The sequence below is a fragment of the Pinus tabuliformis genome, chromosome 9, assembly GCF_031772625.1.
Source record: "Pinus tabuliformis cultivar Carrire ecotype Pingquan chromosome 9, CPIR1, whole genome shotgun sequence".
Classification (NCBI taxonomy): Eukaryota; Viridiplantae; Streptophyta; class Pinopsida; order Pinales; family Pinaceae; genus Pinus; species Pinus tabuliformis.
The window spans coordinates 656,907,965-656,929,482 of NC_142307.1; the positions used below are offsets into that span (position 1 = coordinate 656,907,965).

Below are 21,518 nucleotides of genomic sequence, written 5' to 3' on the forward strand. Positions count from 1 at the left end.
AGTCTATTAATAAGATTAAAAAGTTATATATAATATAACATTTAAGTTATATAATTTAAGATTCAAGCTAATGTTTTGGTCACATTATTGAAAGTTATTTTTATTATTTTTTTGAGGATATGACATATTTACACATCATAGTCATAATGGGTTGTAGAATAAGCTTTTCTCCACAAGTAATTTTTATTTTTATTTTTATAAATGAAAAACTATCTTTACTTTTCCAAACTACTAAAAACACATACATATGCCTATATAATTTTATTTTATAAAAGATATAGCAATAATTTTTTATAAAAGATATGGCAATAATTTTTGTTTATTTGTTTGTTTTTATTTTTTAATAAATTAGAGACCTTGAAACTTTTCCAGCCTGCTAAAAACACATGCATATGCCTATGTAATTTTATTTTTACTAATAAAATTACAAACTTTTTCTCAAAGGCAAGAAAAAAACATTACAGATTCTCGTTGGATGGCGTCAAAGTGCACACCAGTTAATGGTCGTCGTCAAGCTTTGACCTTGTGAGCTTCCATGCTTTTTCACGTTCGTTAAACAATTACTCTCTCCAAATCATATCATTAACAGCGTGTGTATTCGCCCATATCTTGCAGCGAATGCTCCTGCTTTGTCTCTACAAATCTGACATTAAATACTTTGTTTTTTCCTGTCATTTTCCATGACTGGTTTGCGTTTTCAGGAAAGAGAAATGGGGTCGGTTCGTTGATTCCATGGGAGAATATGAAGGGAATTGTGTCCAAATACAGAGCTTGTAATTCCCAATTTAAGGCACAGGTAGATCATAGATAATTAGGCCATTGATTGATCAATCAGTTGATATATTGATATGGCAGAAGGGATTGGGAATGAGGATGCCTGTGGCAATGTGGAGGAGAAATATGGAGTCAAAATCGAGAGGGGCCCCTCGCAGTCTCGCTTGTCCGATCTTGAGATCCGTTCTTGGCCTAAGTAAGTTTCATCTCTTCATTCTTTTTGTGGTTAATTATGTTCTTACTCATCAATATATAGTTCAGAGATTTAGGTTGAAGATCTTATAAATGCAGAGAGTTTAAGGCTCACGAAAATTTCTGCAATATGTTCGATGAATTCTCTTCCTAATCATGTATGCTGGTGGCTTTAGCTGAAACATATACCAGAAGGGTATGAAAGCTGAGCTTAAAGCATTTGGTGTACTTGATAATGAATTTTGAATTTGGTAAAACTGACCAAATGTTCATACCCTATCGGACTTTTTCGCAAGTTTCAAAGGTAATTATTCTGCTCAGGCCATACGGTTCAGTATTATTCTGAAAGGATGTTGCTGGTTTTTCAGTGAATATCACTTTAAGAATATGAATATTTGGATTGTTGGGATGAATATGAATATTTTGAAAACGTAGGTCTGTTCTTCATTATTGAGATGAAATTTTAGAGTTTTTTTTAAAGTAACTTTTCTCTCTGAATTCTGAGGATGCTTTCGTTGGTTGGTGTTTTTAGTAAAGATATGGAGTAGATTATTGCATCTTCCAGTAAGATAATTGTATATATTCCAGTAAGATATTTGTTAAGATATTTGCTGGTGTGAAATTAACCAAATATCTAACATTAATACTTACATAAATTAAGATAAATGTAGATAGTCATATAAACATATATCATTTACTATATATAATCTTTAAAAATTGTCAGGCCATGACAAAAGAGAGATCCAAAATATATAACAGAAGTTTTGAAATGAAAAAAACTATTTGAAAAACTTTAATTTTATCAGTTAAATTGAGTATTCTCAAATTATTAAATCTAACACATCCATTTCTAAAAAGACTATCTTTCGAGATAGAATAAACCAAATACCTAATTAACTTTATTGATTAAACAAACTCTTCAACAAAAATCTTATACATATATTAAACTGGTTTTCATGTAACAGGTGGGGATGTCCTCCAGGAAAGTTTCTACTGAAATTCGAGACAGAGGAGACATTCTACCTTGTGAAAGGTAAAGTGAGAGCATATATGAAGGGATCTTCAGACCAGTACGTGGATTTCGGTGCAGGTGATTTGGTGGTCATTCCAAAGGGGATGAACTGCACCTGGGACGTGTTTGTAGCTGTGGACAAGCATTACAAATTTGAGCACTGACTGGCAGTCCATCAGCTTGTATTTCATTATTCATGACAGCTTACTTCACATGAAAAGAAAGCCTTTGGAATACTTGTAATTTCCTTGAAGATTGATAGAGATGTAGCGCTCATGAATTTCAATGTTGCCAAAATGTAAATTCTAAGGGATGCAAGTATTTGTCACATGTTGCAAAACATAAGTCAGCATTTTTATATTGTAGATGTATAAAGACATGTCAGCGCGCTGAATTAAAACAAACATGGCTCTCATGAGGATTAAACTTTTAACTTTTGCATTGTTAACAGATTCGCTTCTTTGCATTTTCAAAGGTTCAGTAGCCAATTCCGGTGCCTTTATTAACATTATTAAAAAAGAGAATGACCAGAAAAACAAATTTGGCTTTTACTAAAATTATGGAGGGAGGGCGCGCAACAACTGGTAGTTTTATATCTCGAAGTTTAAACTACACACCACTTTTTCTCCTGTGAAGTGCATCTTGGTGGAAGGCCGTAACAATCAAAGTCAAATCATCTAATAGTTAATGAAGCAATTGTTTCGATAAAATCAAATCAACTACTAACTGCCGTAAAATTATTCAACACTCTCTCCCTCATGTCCTCTCAAATCAACTACTAACTACCCTAAAATTATTCAACAACCCTAAAATTATTCAACACCTTCTCCTTCATGTCTTCTCCTGCAGTGTTACATAAATATGGTTAGTAGACATTACATTAAAATAAAAATAAAATAAATTATAATTAGTAATTATATTAGATGTTGCAAAGGAAATGTTCAAAAGTATAAAATAAATTATAATTAGTAATTATATTAGATGTTGCAAAGGAAATGTTCAAAAGTATAAATGTGAGAAGATCATGTGCAGCAAATCCAATAATTTAGACTTGATGATAATTCAATGTTATTGTTTTAAATTTATACAAAATATTATTTAGAAAATGTAATTTAAAAGAATAATTCAACAATTGCATAAAAAAAAAGTTGAATATAAATAAGATAGTTCAATGTTAAATAATGAAAAATATGAATAATAAAAATGTAATCAATGCAACATAGTTTAGACTCTCCATGTATTTTATTCTACTTTTCTTATAATAACAATCACTAATTTTTCCATATTACTTCTTTTCATTTAAAATCATCTAAAAATATAACTTACAATTATAAATCATTCAAACCAACATTTTAACAACACATTGTATTAAACATCATATCCTTCCTCTCTTAAGAAGTGATAAAATGGTTAGCAAATTTCTATACCAAGCAATTAGTGCCCTTAACCAAACACTATTAACTACTAAAAATCTAAGGACTGGATAATCACTTTGTACATCATGCGAGAGGGTCGGCCTTCAACCCCACCGAGAAGAATACTCGCTAATTTCTATACCAAGCAATCAGTGCCCTTAACCAAACACGATTATACTACAATAACTACTAAAAATCTAAGGAATTGAAAATCACTTTGTACATCATGTGAGAAGCCACCTAGAAGAATACTCACAACCTTCTACAAATAGTATGAGTGGTGTTGGCTAAACTCTTAAGCATTTGTTGTGGTATTCTTTCCATTGGGGTTAACCTCTTACTGCCTATCCTGGAAATACACAAATATATCTCTTTGGATGGACGAATGAGTTGAAGAATTCAAATACCTAGTCCTAACTTTGGTCATCACAAACAACTGAACCATATCTCCATTATGGATAGACAACTTTTTAAAAATAAAAAAATACCTTAGCAAAAGCAGAACTAAGCAATCTAGTATGTTTACCATTAACTTTGGACTTGATTTAGCTTTGGTGATGGTTTGAGTTTGTTTTGTTGAAAGTAGGAGCTGCCTAGCCTACACCTTTGGTTAGCATCAATCATTGTTCTGTTGAAAGTAGGAGCCGACTAGCCTACACCTCTGGTTAGCATCGATCACGTGGGGCGATGAAGAGAATGAACCTTAGTCTGTTCGCTATTAACTTTGGACTTGATTTAGCTTTGGTGATGGTTCGAGTTTGTTTTGTTGAAAGTAGGAGCCGCCTAGCCTATACCTCTAGTTAGCATCGATCATTGTTTTGTTGAAAGTATGAGCCAACTAGCCTACACCTCTGGTTAGCATCGATCACGTGGGGCAATGAAGGGAATGAAGTTGGTGTGCTACCTCAGTTACAATTGTTGAACAAGGACCTTGTTTTGTTGAAAGTAGGAGTCGCCTAGCCTACACCTCTGGTTAGCATCGATCATTGTTCTGTTGAAAGTAGGAGCCGCCTAGCCTACACCTCTGGTTAGCGTCGATCACATTTGGCAATGAAGGGAATGAAGTTGGTCTGCTACCCTCAGTTACAGTTGTTGAAAAAGGACCCTCTTTTGCAGAACTGAGAGGGGAATAAATTGGTTAAGGCATCAAGAAACCATTTCTTTTAACTACTATTACTTTCTTTTAACTACTATTAATTTGACGACTTAAATCTTCAATCGCTTGACATTCTATCCAATGTTGCAGTTGCTGACTAGCCTACACCTTTGGTTAGCATCGATCACGTGGGGCGATGAAGAGAATGAGGTTGGTATGCTACTTCAGTTGTAGTTGTTGAACAAGGACCCTATTTTGTTGAAAGTAGGAGTTGCCTAGCCTACAGTTGTTGAACAAGGACCCTCTTCTGTAGAACTAAGAGAGGAATAAATTGGTTACGGCATCAAGAAACCATTTCTTTTAACTACTATGAATTTTACGACTTAAATATTCAATTGCTTAACATGACATTCTATCCCATGTTGCAGTTGTTTTCAAAGAGAATGCCTTAAGGTATGTGTGTGTATATATATATATATATATAACAATAAAATCAAACATTTAAAATATTTTTGAATAAACATATGTTTCTTCTACTTTTGTGTATTATTGACATATTATATTATAAATATATAAATTTGTATTTTCTTCTATCATTCTAAAATTTTATTTAAATATAATAACATCATAAAATTCAACAATTAAGTGAAAAAGTTTTACCCTCAACTTTTAACACTTCAAACTAACCATATAAAAATGTTGAAATAAATGAAATATTATATAATGATGCAATCTACAATCTTAATCATAAACTAAATTATTAACTAATTAATTAAAAAAATATTATTTTTCTAAACATTATACTAAGTAGTTAAAATAACATTTATGCTACAATGCACATGCTGTGAGATGTTAATTACTTGGAACAGTCATTACAAACCCAAATACATGCTGTAAGATGTTAATTACTTGGAACAGTCATTACAAACCCAAAAAAAACCCAAACGTATACAATTTCCACCGAGCATAGCAGAGTCAAACTCTCATCGAGACGGTCAATTTCCTTGGGATGATTAAATATGAACGGCAAATTACCTGAATGTTAGGAAATGAAAACAAAATGTTTTAATATAATTAAAAGAGACTATCTAATTTCTTCGTGAAAATCACACAATCATTAAAATTAAATTTAAGATTTGTTTATTAATTAATAACAATATAATCCATAATACCATAGCACTTAAACCCTCTTATACCATAGCGATTAAACTGTCTTAGTTAAAAGAAGGTTGTTGCGAGATTCTCACAAATCTTATATTCTCAGGATAAAGAGTGAATATTTCATCCCCATAGAAACCCAACCTAGGTAAGTAGGTGATATAAGTTTGAGAATATAGATACGTTGGAGATGATTTGTTAGTCTATTATGATGCTAGAGCCACATAAAAGATTTGATCATTGAATTCTCTTACGACTTCATTCGTTGCCGGTCTTTCATTGGGTTGGATTTTTATGCACAGCATGGCCAACTCCGCCAGTTTCCACATTGTGCTCATATTGACCTATTTCACTACTTATTCATCCAAAATGATTTCAATATTTACCATCCAAATCATTTCTCTCCCCGGGAGATAAAATTCAGAATCCACAACACCATTACATTTTTAGTTTTCCAATATCTTCATACCCACAAATACAAATATATATTTTTTTATACGGAAAAAAGCAGGATTTATATTCATATAAAGGATATTTATATAGAGAGATACTTGATATGTGCTTATAGCAGATATATGCAAGACTTAGCTGAAACTGAGCACAGCAGAAGACATAAAATTTAATATGGAAGATAATGTAGAAATCTGTAACATAGATAGATAATGTTCAGCCATAGACACATGGATATTCATACAGGTCCATCCAGATTTAGTCACCCTATCAAAAAAGAGAAGATCAAGGATTAAAAGTCCGACTTACCTTTTATGAAGAGGAAGAGTCTATAGAGCATAGGAAGACAAAAAAGCCAAAAAAATGAACTAAATACTTGGTAAGGAGAAATCTTCTATATGATATGTTGTTGATTCCATTTGAATCTCCATTTTCCAAATACCATGCTGAATTGCGAGGCCTTTCTTTGACAGTACATCAGCACGAGAATTATAGGACCTGTCCACGTGATTGATTGAGTAATCCCTTTTTAATACAAATACAAATATATTTACATTAACGAAGCTTACCCACGAGAGGATATGACTATTTTCCACAGCTCAGAGACATTTGTATCCACTGGTTCTCTCCCAGATATTACATATATTCTAATTCATGGCTTGCATTCAATGCAATGTCGAGTCTTGTTTTCGAATCATGTCACTTCTCTAAAACATTTGGTCCTGTTCAATAACAAAATCGTTAGTTAAAACAAGCGAATATATAGTGATTTTGAAATTGTTTTTTCAGATCAAACAAAACATTGGACATAATAGAGAATTCCAAGGAAGTTTCCCATGAACATATAATGGTAAATCAATATCTACCACTCTCTTTCACAACAATATGCCACAAACGACACACGATTTTTATGGACTTTCGAACGCAGAGAAACTTGTATTATACCTTCTTTTTCTCACGTGTCACTATTTTGTTTTCACACATCTCTCCAAAACTACCCAAATAGAGATAAAACCATTTAATTTTTATGACCAAAAAAAATTGACATTATATTTTTAATGACAATTTTTTGATTTTGATATATGAAAAAATGAAACCTTAACCTTCCAGCAATAATATATACCTCTGTTCAGGGTTCCTGATCTCCCTGTTTCGATGTTTTTAGATGGCATAGAGACATGCGTAGCGTAGACGCTCAAATCCTCCTCTGCCAATTTGGGTTCCTAAGCCACCGGTTATTTCCTCGATCTCAACTAAATTTTCTGCATTGGGATGATCCTAAGTCATGGGCACTTTTCAGTTCATTCAAATGAATTTTAGCTACGGGGATATTCAAAATCACTTACAAAGTATTGTTGAGCGAGACGCAGACCAAAGGAAAGCATGGTTCAACCCTTCAGCACTTCGACAAACAACCCCAGCACTACAGACGGTTCCCTCCTTCCTGAAAATAGTATGAGTGGTGTTGGCTCACCTGTCAAGCATTTGCAGTGTTGTTCTTGGCAATTAATGTCAGGGATTAATCTCTTATTGCAGTCATGCCAATCTTGGAAATATGCAAATAGATCTCTTATGGTTTATTCCTGCAAAATTTGTAGTTAGATTCACAACAAAGAATTTTAATAATCCGTTGTCTCACAAAATCTCTTGACGGACCAGTGAGTTCAAGAATAGACAAGAATATAATAAAATACCTCCAATCCTAACTCTGTTCATTGCAAAAAGTGAACCATATCCCCACTAGGGATACATAGCCTTTTAAAAATAAAAAAATATCTCCAGCAAAAGAAGAACTAAGCAACTAGACTAAGCAACTTTGGTCTATTTGCCATTAACTTTGAGCTTCTTCCGGTTGAAAGTAGGAGTTGCCTAGCCCACACCTCTGGTTAGTATTGATCAATGGGGCAATGAAGCGAATGAAGTTGGTCGGTTATTTCACTTAGTCATCAAAGAACAGTTTAGCCAAAAGTAGTTTTTAGCTATTTTTTTTTTTTTTTGAACTTTCTCATTAGGTGTTTTAATTATTAATTTTCTTTTAATTATTAATTATTAATGATGGCTTAAAAATCTTAAAAAGTTGTTTTCAAAGAGGAACACTTTACCCGGTAATTAGTTATTAATTAGAACCTTTTAATTTTGTCAAATTATATAAAAATAAATAAATAAATAAATAAAAATTAATATTAATATTAATAATTAAATCATCTTACATTTATGGTAATCTCTGATTTAGAGGGATTAAATGTCTTGAGGTACAAACTTCTTTTAGAGTTCAAAGAAATCTGATCATCTTAGCCCTTGGTAGATCACGGGTTAAATTGAATTTACACTAATTTATTATTTGAAGTAGTTGAAAATTGAAATAGACAGAGTTATTGAGCAGAGTGTTATGTAATTTTCTATTTTTCTGTAATGATTTTCATATTTTCTATTCATTAAAAATATATCTAAGATAAGAATGAGTAGTTAAATTGAAATAATTTGTCTTAATTATAATTTAAAAATAAGTATTTATACAACATTTTTTATGATAAAAAAATTGTTATGGAAACAAATGTATACTAGAATGTTTTTAGATATCATATTCATCTATTTTCAACTCTAAAAAAAAAACTGTTATATAATTTTAAAAAATAAAATTAAGAAATATATACTTTATTATTTATTTTTTAAGAAATTATTATTAAATCTTCATATTTTCCCTAACAATTAGAAAAAAAGAAATTTCTGCAAGTGTAAACTAAGTCAATGATAATAATAAAGATTGAAACTTACATTGACACTCTTCATATATATATATAAAGAGGTTTTGGTCTATTTTCATACATTATAAATAACATTTTAGTCCATTAAAGAGAGAGAAACATTTGCCAAGAATAGTTTTCCATAATTGATCAAACATGGAATTCTTTCAAATTATTGATGTTCACTTCCTCATATATTCCATGCTTCAAAATTATGTTTTTTGGATATGATTTATAAACAATACAAAAGAAATCATCCATCTAACTAAAATTTTTACCAATATCCATTTAATTATAATTTTATTTCTCTTAATATTAAACATAAATAATTCTAGTCATATTTACGTATAATAATAAGAACTTTTAAATTAATTACTTCAACTCATAATATAATTAATTTACTTAAATATTTAAAATTACATAAAAGTTATTATAAAATTAATAAATAATTATTGAAAAAAGTTATTAAAAAAGTTATCATTCTATCCACCTAGAAAATTGGGATAACTATTTTGGATTTGAGAGATCTGTGGTTTTTATCTTTTGAAATGATCGGAGAATCCACAGTAGAATTATTTTCGAACCAACGTTTCGAATCCCAAGTGGGATCCATCATCAGGGTAGAAGAATGATGATAAAAGAAGAGCAAACAGGAAGAATAAATACTAAGGAGGATATTTGTTCTGCAATCTATGCTTAACCTGAGCAAAAGGAGGAATGAGATTGCTGTCCCTACAGTATTTTAGAAAATCCAAGTCTGCTGCTCTTCTTTTTATCCTCACTCTAAAACTTTCGAGTGAAAGGATATCACTCCAAACATCCCCTCCGTATTTATTCTTCCTGTTTGCTCTTCTTTTATCATCATTCTTCTACCCTGATGATGGATCCCACTTGGGATTCGAAACGTTGGTTCGAAAATAATTCTATTGTGGATTCTCCGATCATTTCAAAAGATGGGATAACTATCTTAAGAAGTTGTATGATTCTCCAAGCACCATCTTAAACACTCATATTAAGGATGATATTTTTTCTTTGGAAGATGTTGAGTCTGGATTAATAAGCTTGCTAATGGGAAAGCCAAAGATATTGAAGGTCACCAAGCTGAGATCTTTAAAATGGGAAAATCTATCCTCATTTCTCATCTCCACAAGCTTCTAAATTTGGTTGTAAAGCATGGTTTCCCTAAGCTTTGGATGCAAAGCCTTATTGTGCCTATCTTCAAGAATGGGGACAAAAACATTCCCTCTAACTAAAATACCATTATGATTAGCCACATCCTAGCCAAGCTTTATGAGCTCATTCTGGAAAAAAAAACCTAGCCTTTGGCTTGAGAACCAGGGTAAAAGAGCTAAAGGGCAAGCTAGTTTTAGGAGACATCACTCGACCATTGACCAACTTGTCACCCTTAGAATCATCGTAGAGGAATGTTGCAATAGTAAAACCGATCTCTTATGTTGTTTTGTGGACTTTAGAAAAGCTTTTGACACTGTCCCTCGAGATAAGCTTTGAGAGAGGTTTGAAGAGATCAGGGTTCCTCCTGAACTGAGGATTGTTGCGATTCGCCTCTACGAGGCTGCCATTGCCAAGCTTAAGACCAATGAAGGTTTTTCTAAAGATATTAAATGTAATATCTGGGTTAAGCAAGGTTGTCCCCTTTCCCCTACCATTTTTGGTATTTACATCAATAAATTAGAGGTGTCTCTGGAAACTGTTGGCTGCAAAGGCACTGAGCTCGCCGGTATTATCATTACTCTTCTCCTTTATGCTGATGATATCGTTCTTCTTGTAAGGATCCATGATTACCTAGATGAGAAACTTAAGGCTCTTCATGTATAATGCTCCAAGGTGGGTATGACTGTTAATACCGACAAGACTAAAGTCATGATCATTAAATCCAAAAAGATCACCCATGGTAGTTTCGTTTATGATAACCATTGTCTTGAGTAGGTTTATTCTTATAAATATTTGGGTACTGACTTTCCTTGTCAGATCAACTGGAATTACAGTGTCGAGAAAATAATTATTAGAGGTTGGAAATCTTATTATGAGATTGAAAACAATTGTAAGTTAGTCGATCTGTACATTTGGAGTAAAAAAATGTTCCTCTTTGAGACTCTCGTCACCCCTGTTATCTTATACGGATGTGAAGTTTGGGGGTGCAGTATATCTAGGGAGTCGTGGAGAAAGATTGATATGATCCAAAAGCAATTCATAACCTATAACCTCAAGATCAAGGGAAGTACTCCTTATCCTATCCTCTTGATCGAAGCTGGCTTGTTCCCCATTGAAATTATGACTATGTTTAGATATCTAATGTATAATAAGAAGCTTCACAACATGGAATCCAAGAGGCTTCCAAAAATTGCTTCTAACTTTAGTCAAAACCCCCACCTACGCCTCAAGCACGGGTGGCATTATGATGCTCAGTCTTGGCTCCACATTTGGGGGATTAAGGAGGAGATCATCATGGGAAGCAAGGACAATATCAAAGATAATATTATCTCGAGTTTTAAGGACAAGATGTGGGACACTAAGGAGCTGGGTAAAAGGAAGCTAAGGTACTATAAGAAGGTGATCAATCTCACCCTTGATAACCAAAATTATCTCTCTATGTTGACTAGTACTAAGAAGAAAATGAACATCGCTAGGATTATAAATAATTCTCATGACCTTCGGAGTGAGACTGGGTGGTGGTCTAGTCCCAAGACTCCCTGGGACGATAGAATTTGTTAGAGTTGTGATACTAAGAAGGTGGAAGATGAAAAGCACTTCCTTTTAGACTGTTCGGTTCTTGCCCACATCCACTCTCAATTCCATATCATCAGCCACACCTCCAATCTTCTTGACTTATTAAGCCAACCCAATTATAGTGATCTTGGAATGCTTCTTTCCAAGATCATAGAAACAAGATTTTGAAAAATGACAATTAGGCTCTCTTTTCTTGAGGTCCGGTACACCACATTGGTCTTAGTGGACGTTAATCATCATCATCATCATCAATAATAACTCTTAATAAATCTTCACCTCAGAAAAATAATTATTTCAAATAAATTTTCACAAATAATATTAAATATTTAATAAACTAATTTCTACCTCATTCCAAGATATCATCTAGTCTAATTATTATATATAACCCTAATTTTTTCTAGCCCTAACCCACATCAAGCTTCTCAAGAATAATTGAGATACCCTGAAGATGGACTCACATAGAAGTCCGAAAAGTGGGGTTTAACAAAACTATGAACAAGTTATTCCACATTTTCTTAAATTCAATTCACCTGTATAGATTCTCTTTTCAAAATATAAATATTATAATATATTTATATTAATAATTTATTTGAAATTAATATCCACATTTTCTTAAATTCAATGGATTCTCTTTTCAAAATATAAATATTATAATATATTAATATTAATATTAGATTTAATGATTTTTTTACATGGCATGATAACAAAATTTATAATAAAACTACATCAAATTAATATTTTCAAATATTACAATTTTGATGTTGAAATATTCATGTCTTTAAAGATTTTAACATATCCATAGGATATGGCTTTTCCCTTTAAAGCTTCATTTTATAAATATTTAATTGAAAGATTAAAAATATTTGGAGCAAGATTTTGATTCTTTGTGTTGAGTTAACTTTTCTTACTTTGATTTAAGAATGATATTGGCTTTAGGAAAGAATAAAAATGTTTAAAATTTTACCTAATTTAAAATTTTAATGTGGTAAATTTTTTTGTTGAAGGTAAATTTATGATCCATTCAAATTCAAACTCACCGTATAATAATTTATTATCCATTCAAATTATATATAATAATACATAGTGATATTTCAATAAGTAATCTTATTCTATTAATAAGATTAAAAAATTATATATAATATAAGATTTGAGTTATATAATTTAAGATTCAAGGTAATGTTTTGGCCACATTATTAAATTTTTATTGAGGATACGTATAATAATTTATTATCCATTCAAATTTTATATAATAATACATAGTTATATTTCAATAACTAATTTTAGTCTATTAATAAGATTAAAAAGTTATATATAATATAAGATTTAAGTTATATAATTTAAGATTCAAGCTAATGTTTTGGTCACATTATTGAAAATGATTTTTATTATTTTTTTGAGGATACGACATATTTACACATTGGAGTTATATTGGGTTGTAGAATAAGCCTCTTCCTGCAAGTAATTTTTATTTTTTATAAATCAAAGACCCTCCTTACTTTTCTAACTTGCTAAAAACACATACATATACTTATATAATTTTTTATGAAAGATACAACTTGAGTGGGCCTAATGGTTAAGAGTTTGTATTTACTCCTAAGAGGTCACAGGTTCAAAACTAGATGGGGGTGGAGTATGTATGCCTTTGTAGACTTAGCAGTCAATTGTTGGGCGGAGGTGGGTCCTTTGTCTCACAAAAAAGGGTGTCACGCCCCCAAGCCGGCGGTAGTCTTCCAACCGCTCTTAGCGAGGTGCGGCACCACCGAACACTTTCTTTTCACCAATACTTATGTTCGTGGACTACGCCTAATTCACTTTCTCCTACTTAGTTTGTGTTTTGCAACCAAGTATTATTATGTTTAGCCTTTATACCAATGAACACCCATACTCATTCATTATCAACAACAATTATAACAAGAACACAATTGCACAGTATAAAGGGAGGGGCAACTCCCTGAACAATGAGTCTGCCCGAAATATATATATTAATCAATCTTCAATGTTTACAAGCTTTTACAAGTATACTTGGAAATCCAAGTTTCATACTTAGCCAATTTTACAATCAAGGCAAACCTCTGTTCACCTTCGTGCACACCTTGCACGATGGGCGGGCGCTCACCCGAGCCACCAAGACACCCACGCCAAGACTTGGCACAAACCGGCACTTGCACGATCGTCGTGCACGCCTCAACCGACCCACGGGCACACCTTGCCCAACACCTTCGCCCAACTCCAAGTACGAGCTACCTCCGTGCACAACCCAAGTCTTAAGCGCATGAGCTATGTGCTCTTCTCCTTGTCCAAACTGCGCACTAGATCTGCGCACTTCTTGTGCGAAGTTGCTTGATCGAATTCGTTGTTGAAATGCCTCCCAAACGCATTATACTTATAGTCTTCATAACATGTGGGTGGGGCTGCCCAGCCGACCACCCAACCCACGATTGCACACCCCTTGGCCATCGTTTAATGCTCAATATACGAGTCGGCCCGCCCTCCATGTGAGTCGACCCCCACGCTCATCACCAAACACTCCAACCGGGTATAAACACATCGCTCTTCGTTTTGTCACTTGTCGCAAGTTATGTCGCATCACCCGCGTGTGCTCCAACTCGCCTGTCCTCTCGCGCATGCCCGTCGCATGTGCCTCAGCTCGCCGTTCACCCGCGCCCACGCCCGTCGTGCGTTCCAGATTGCCATTCACCCGCGCACCCATCGCACAACTGCCCATGCGCTTCGGCTTGTCGCACACCCGCGCCTGCGCCCGGTCCGCCCGGCACCCAAACGCATCGCACACCTGAGGACCTTACATCCTCCTCCACCTGAAATTGTTGTCGTCCTTGACAACATATCATCCTAGTAGTCATCCACCAAGATCATCAATATCCATGATGTCAACTCCTCCAGATACTGCAAACATCCCTGCAACATATGTAGAACTCCATCTCCACCATGTCTCGCCTCAGCAACCAACTGTCACCAAGCTCATCATGTGTCCTCTCTCCATGTAGTCTCCCATTAGAACACACCTCTGTATGTTCCTCGTCAAGTGTAAAACTGATAGTCGTATCTCTCTGTACATTGGTACCCCTCATGACTTGAACTAGTCGGGTGATCAGTCCAACCATACGCCCAAATCATAAGAATGCACATCCTCATGCCACCATCAGTTGTTTCTCAGAACATCCTGTCACATCTTCAACTCGATCAAGGATCTGCTCTCAATCCCATGCTCAGGTCCATGGAAACTCCATCTTATCTGCAACATGTCCAAGCCATGGCCTTGTTGCACAAGAGTGTACAACCTCTCCACTAGCTCATATATCTCCATGTCATAACAGCATCTGCACAACATCCTTTGCTTCGGCACTCCCCATAGAATGTCCATGAATGACACCTCTATACATGCTCCTGCATGATGTCCCTGCATAACTGCCATGCTTCATATCTCCAACCTGATGTCCATGACTCTAGTTGTCCATGATGTCCAACCCATGTAGACTCCATCCCAACATCTGGCCATCTGCATCCAAGTCTGCAATCTGTCATAAAGAAGCCTTCTCCCAAGGCCTCTTGCAAAGTTGGTGTGGTTCCTCCCTACCAAGGCCTCCACACCAACCCTTCTCCAAGGTTGTCTATAGAGAAAGGAGGGCCAGGAAGTTTCCTCCCTGACTCTCATCCACCCATGTATCAGATTGATGTTGTGTCCTCAAGTATCTGTGCACAGCCTCAATCTCCTCACATGTACATCCAAGCTCACCTAGCTTGTCCTTTGTTAATTGAAAGTCATATATGCCCATAGCATACCTGCAAAAGTCCACTATGCCAGCAGGATCTCTACCTCCATAATCCTCATCAACCACTGCCTCTGAAGTAGTACTCAGACCCCCTTCATTTGCAATTCCATTGTGAAGATCACTAGTAGAAGATGTCCCTATCAAGTGTCTCCATGTTCGTGAGATTTCCCTCTCACTTCCTTCATTCTTCCTTCCAGCTCTTGCAACGAAGTCAATCAGCTTCCCTTCCTTCGTTGTTTGAGTCACACTCCCAAGTCCTCTTTGCTCCACATCCTCATGCTTCACATTCGGATCTTTGGGATACAAAGTCATAGAAGTCATCCTTGGTCTATACCCCAAGCAACTCCTCCTATTCATCGGTACCATCATGGTTCTTCCTTTAGCTGTGATCAAGAGAATGTCTCGGTCCACCATTGGTATGGCTTGTGCAAGCCTCATGAAATCTTGCCCCAGCACCATAGAATGATCATCCATGTCCACAATTCTCAAGTCCAACTTCCCAAACCATGATCCCACTCTCACCTGAGTGTTCCCCATTACACCATCAACAGCTTTCATGGTAGAGTTGACTGCTTTAAAAGCACTCCATTCCCTCTCCATTTTTGCTTTCTTCCCAAAATACTTTGCTACCTTCCTGCTTAAGAAGCTATGAGTAGCCCCTGTATCCACCAAAGCTACAAATCTCTTGCCCTTTACAGTCACCTGCACAAAACTCAGCTTCAAGGAATCACCTCCTTCTGTCGGCTTTATCTTGTGTCTCACATCAGCAACCTTCTTCAAGAATTCGGCCTCAGAAGTGTCAATTGGCTCGTGCCCCAACTTGACATTCCTCCTAAGGTACTTCACCTCCTTGCTTGGCTCTTCTAAGCAACCCGATCTTGGTCCAGCTTGACTTCCTTCAAGCTTGTCCTCCATCGCATCCTTCTCAAGTGCACCAACCAAGTGTCCACACACCTGCACTTCATCACAAGCAACCTTGCTCTGATACCACCTGTCACGCCCCCAAGCCGGCGGTAGTCTTTCAATCGCTCTTAGCGAGGTGCGACACCACCGAACACTTTCTTTTCACCAATACTTATGTTCGTGGACTACGCCTAATTCACTTTCTCCTACTTAGTTTGTGTTTCGCAACCAAGTATTATTATGTTTAGCCTTTATACCAATGAACACCCATACTCATTCATTATCAACAGCAATTATAACAAGAACACAATTGCACAGTATAAAGGGAGGGGCAACTCCCTGAACAATGAGTCTGCCCGAAATATATATATTAATCAATCTTCAATGTTTACAAGCTTTTACAAGTATACTTGGAAATCCAAGTTTCATACTTAGCCAATTTTACAATCAAGGCAAACCTCTGTTCACCTTCGTGCACACCTTGCACAATGGGTGGGCACTTACCCGAGCCACTAAGACACCCACGCCAAGACTTGTCACAAACCGGCACTTGCACGATCGTCGTGTATGCCTCAACCGACCCACGGGCACACCTTGCCCAACACCTTTGCTCAACTCCAAGTACGAGCTACCTCTGTGCACAACCCAAGTCTTAAGCACATGAGCTATGCACTCTTTTCCTTGTCCAAACTGCGCACTAGATCTGTGCACTTCTTGCGCGAAGTTGCTTGATCAAATTTGTTGTTGAAATGCCTCCCAAACGCATTATACTTATAGTCTTCATAACATGTGGGTGGGGCTGCCCAGCCGACCACCCAACCCACGATTGCACACCCCTTGGCCATTGTTTAATGCTCAATATACGAGTCGGCCCACCCTCCATGTGAGTCGGCCCCCCACGCTCATCACCAAACACTCCAACCGGGTATAAACACATCGCTCTTCGTTTTGTCACTTGTCGCAAGTTATGTTGCATCACCCGCGTGTGCTCCAACTCGCCTGTCCGCCCGCGCACGCCCGTCGCGTGTGTCTCAGCTCGCCGTTCACCCGCGCCCGCGCCCGTCGTGCGCTCCAGCTCGTCGTTCACCCGCGCGCCCGTCGCACAACCGCCCGTGCGCTCTGGCTCGTCGCACACCCACGCCCGCGCCCGGTCTGCTCGGCGCCCAAACGCGTCGCACACTCGAGGACCTTACAAATGGGGTCTCATACACAATTTAATGTCTAGCTTAGCCGTGACCTTAAAAATGGATAATAATAACAAGAGTATATATATATATATATATATATATATATATATTTTTTTTTTTTTAAATCAGAAAACTTCTTTACTTTTCCAACCTTATGCCTATGTAATTTTATTTTTACTAATAAAATTACAGACTTTGTTTTACTATTGGAGACGAGATCTCTCGTTGGATGGCGTCAAAGTGCACACCAGTTAACGGAGGTGCTACCTTCATGTAAGGTACAAAATCGTCGTCAAGCTTTGACCTTGTGAGCTTCCATGATTTTTCACGTTCTTTAAACAATTACTCTGTCCGAATCGTATCATTAACATCGCGCGTATTCGCCCATATCTTGCAGTGCATTTGCCCATATTTTGCAGCGAATGCCCCTGCTTTGTCTCTACAAATCTGACATTAAATACTTTGTTTTTTGCTGTCAATTTCCATAAGTGGTTTGCGTTTTCAGAAATAAAAAACTGGGTCGGTTCGTTAATTCCATGGGAGAATATGAAGGGAATTGCGTCCGAATACAAAGCTTATAATTCCCAATTTAAGGCACAGATAGATCATAGATAATTAGGCCATTCATTGATCGATCGGTTGATGCATTGAAATGGCATAATTGGGAATGGGGATGCCTGTGGGAATGTGGAGGAGAAATATGGAGTCAGAATCGAAAGGCACCCCTTGTAGTCTCGCTTGTCCGATCTTGATATCCGTTCTTGGCCTAAGTAAGTTTCATCTCTTCATTCTTTTTGTGGTTAATTATGTTCTTCCTAATCATGTATGCTGGTGGCTTTAGCTGAAAAATATACCAGAAGGGTATGAAAACTGAGCTTAAAGCATTTGGTGTACTTGATAATGAATTTTGAATCTGGTAAAACTGACCTAACGTTCATACCCAATCAGACATTTTCGCAAGTTTGAAAGGTAAATTATTATTCTGCTCAAGCCATACGGTTCAGTATTATTCTGAAAGTGTGCAGCTGGTTTTTCTGTGAATATTACTTAAAGAGTTGGATTGCTGGGATGAATATCAATATTTTGAAAACATATTTCTAGTCTTCAATATTTAAATGATATTTCAGAGATTTTTTAAAGTATTTTTTCTCTTGGAATTCTCGGGGATGCTTCCGTTGGCTGGTGTTTTTAGTAAATATATGGAGTAGATTATTGCATCTTTTTTAATTGTAGATATTTTTAGTAGTTGCTTTCCCTGAGAAATATTGTGTTATGTGCGATTGATATTCTTCATTTTCTGCTTATTGTTTTCATCAATCAACCTTGTGTTTTAGCAAATCACATAAGTTGTTGAATCTACAGTAAAAATCTACATGGTATTAGAGCTAAAGACAACATAGAAAAGTAGAATTCAAGTTTGTTGTGTAGGTGAAAATCGAATTTGCAAGTTCATACTTCAGAGTCGACAATATGGCTTTCTATGGTTTGAGACTTGAGTATGCCTTCGAGGGAAACTCGAACTAGAAGGACAGGATGGAAGAAGTGCTAGAAGATAATGGCCTCAAGGAATTCATAGATCATGACATTCCTAAGCCTCCAACATTTGAGGCTAAAGATCTGGTTGAATGGAGGAAGTGTGTGGCAAAGGCGAGGAGGATTATCCTTGAGGGAGTTTGAGACCACATTGTCTCGAGTATCCACAGTAAGGAAACTACATATGCTATGTGGAAGGCATTGACAAACCTATTTCAAAATAACAATGACCATAGGAAGTTGGCACTAAAGGACAAACTCAGAAAGATCAAGATGGAGAAAGGTTACTCCATTCCAAATTACTTGACCAAGTTCACCCATTGTTGGGATGAGTTTGGAAGTGTCGGGATTACTGTTGCCGAAGACGATATGGTGAGCCTAGCTCTTCTAGGACTTCCCAAGAGTTGGCATAGTTATCGGGACTCTGCTAATGGGACGGAGAAGCTACCAGATTGAGAAAAACTGTGGTTAGATTTGGTACAAAAAGAGTTTCGACAGAACACCAAAGATGGGACCTCTTCTAAAGAAATGGAAGAGGAATTTGCATGAGTCAACAAAGGAAATAAAGCCAAGGAAAGAAATCCCAAGGCGAGGAGGGTGGCAAGAAGAAGGACTTGTCGAAAGTCAAGTGTTTTCATTGTCACGAGTATGGGCACTTTGCCACAAATTGCCCACAAAAGAAAGCAAGCAAGAAGGAGCCTGCAGTAGGTGCAGCATGTGAAGCTCTAGTTTCACAATTCGAACTTGACTTCACTCTCATTGCATGCATGGCTAACAGTGTAATGGGAAGTGTGTGGTATCTCGACAGTGGTGCCTTGTTCCATATGACTGGGAATTGAGATCTCTTCAGTGACTTTGAGGAGACAGACCTCAAGCAGAACATAGAGTTTGGAGATGACGGGAGGTATAGCGCTACCGAGATCAATACAATTACCTTTTAGATGGAGTTTGGCTCCCCTCTCAAAATCACAGATGTGATGTATGTTCCAAGACTAAAGAAGAATATTATTTCCATCATAGTATTGGAAGACTGTGGCTATGATGTTATTTTTATTAAGGAAAGGTTTTCCTTAGACACATTGCCAGGGGATAGGTGAAACAAATCAGTGTTTGAGTCAAGAACCTATATTCTCTCGAGGTCGAAGACGCATGCAAAGCCTTGACAAGAAAGGAAAAGGTTAGAGACTTGGTGGTTGAGAGAGAATGAATTACCTCATAACATGCAGCCCCAGAAGCAACCTCAAAAGCAGTCTCAGATAGTTGTGGAGTAGCCACAATAAAAGAAGCCAAGAGGAGACCGAGTGGAGAGATCTACTCAAGCAGAGAAAAAGCAGCCTAAGAAAGTTGTGGAGTAGCCACATCTGGAGAAGCAGAGAGGAGACCGAGTGGAGGAGTCCACTCAAGCAGAGACCTCCAGTAGGGGGACATTTTGAGCCAAGTGGGTAGAGGGAGCACATGCAGCCATACCTCTAGGTGAGAGGTGGGGTGATGTGAAGTATTAGTCCTAAGAGTGCAGAAATTTGGGAAGGGTCCATTGAGATGTTTGTCTCATGGATCATTACCTTGCTATGGGAGCCCACAATACACAATAGTAAGATGGATCAGTGGCGGTTGATGCAGTCAAATGTCAGAGTCAGAGGCAGAAACTAGCAGCAGCCAAATACTGGGGAGCGCAGAGCAGATTTAGCATCATTATAGATGGCATAGTGCAGAGGTAGCAAAAGTGTAGAGTTTTTAGTAGACAGTGCAGGAGCTAGTAGCAGTCAGAGACTATAGTGATAGAGGCATCATACTGATTCAGTCTAGATGTTTTTTAAGTTTCAAAAGTTGCAACAACAACAACACTAGAGAAAAGTGTTGCATGCGGAACATTCCAAAGGTACCAGTTCAGGATATAGTTGAATTCCTTTCTTGTTGAGAGGGAGTGTTGAAAATTGCTACAAGAAATGTTAAAAATAACATCTAGAAATTCTTATTTAATTTGTTCTTGAATTAAATTGAGGATTAAATTTTAATTATATTCTCATAGCAGCTTGTAATAGTTAAGTAAGTTAAATTGACTTAGTTGACTTAGGAAATTCGAGTTGGAATTCTATCTATAGTCATGTAGAGTGATCCCTAAATTTTAGGGGCCTAGGTTGAGTTATTTTGAGTTGTAATTATATAAGTGAGTTATAGTCAGTTAAATGAGTTCTAATTGTTGGAGAAACTAGTAGAGGTCTAATAGTGGAGTAGTGCACCATGCATCACCAGTACCACACTAGTTAAATGAAGGTTCACTCATAAATAACTCATGCATGTCAGTTCAAAGGAAGACCCAGTTGAGATTAGAGTTCAAGGACAATGTAATACTAATTGTATAATTTTCTGAGTTGTACAAATGGTGCATGCAATCAGTTGAGGACCTAAGTTTATATTGCACTGTTATGGAGAGGGAATTTCCATTGTAAATAGAGGCTAATTCCCTTAGGGATTGTGCAAGGAAGTAGGGGCTTGGAAGGCTAGTAAATTGGCT

The 21,518-nt window shown here is 36.4% G+C and overlaps 1 protein-coding gene across 1 annotated transcript; it reads left to right on the forward strand.

The window, feature by feature from the left end:
- Positions 1 to 639: 639 nt before the first annotated feature.
- Positions 640 to 2,157, forward strand: LOC149150367 (uncharacterized). Its single transcript, XM_089445141.1, has 2 exons — positions 640 to 970; positions 1,932 to 2,157. The coding sequence occupies exons 1-2, from the start codon at positions 849 to 851 to the stop codon at positions 2,140 to 2,142; spliced, it is 333 nt and encodes a 110-aa protein (XP_089301267.1). The 5' UTR covers positions 640 to 848; the 3' UTR covers positions 2,143 to 2,157.
- The last annotated feature ends 19,361 nt before the right edge of the window (positions 2,158 to 21,518 follow it).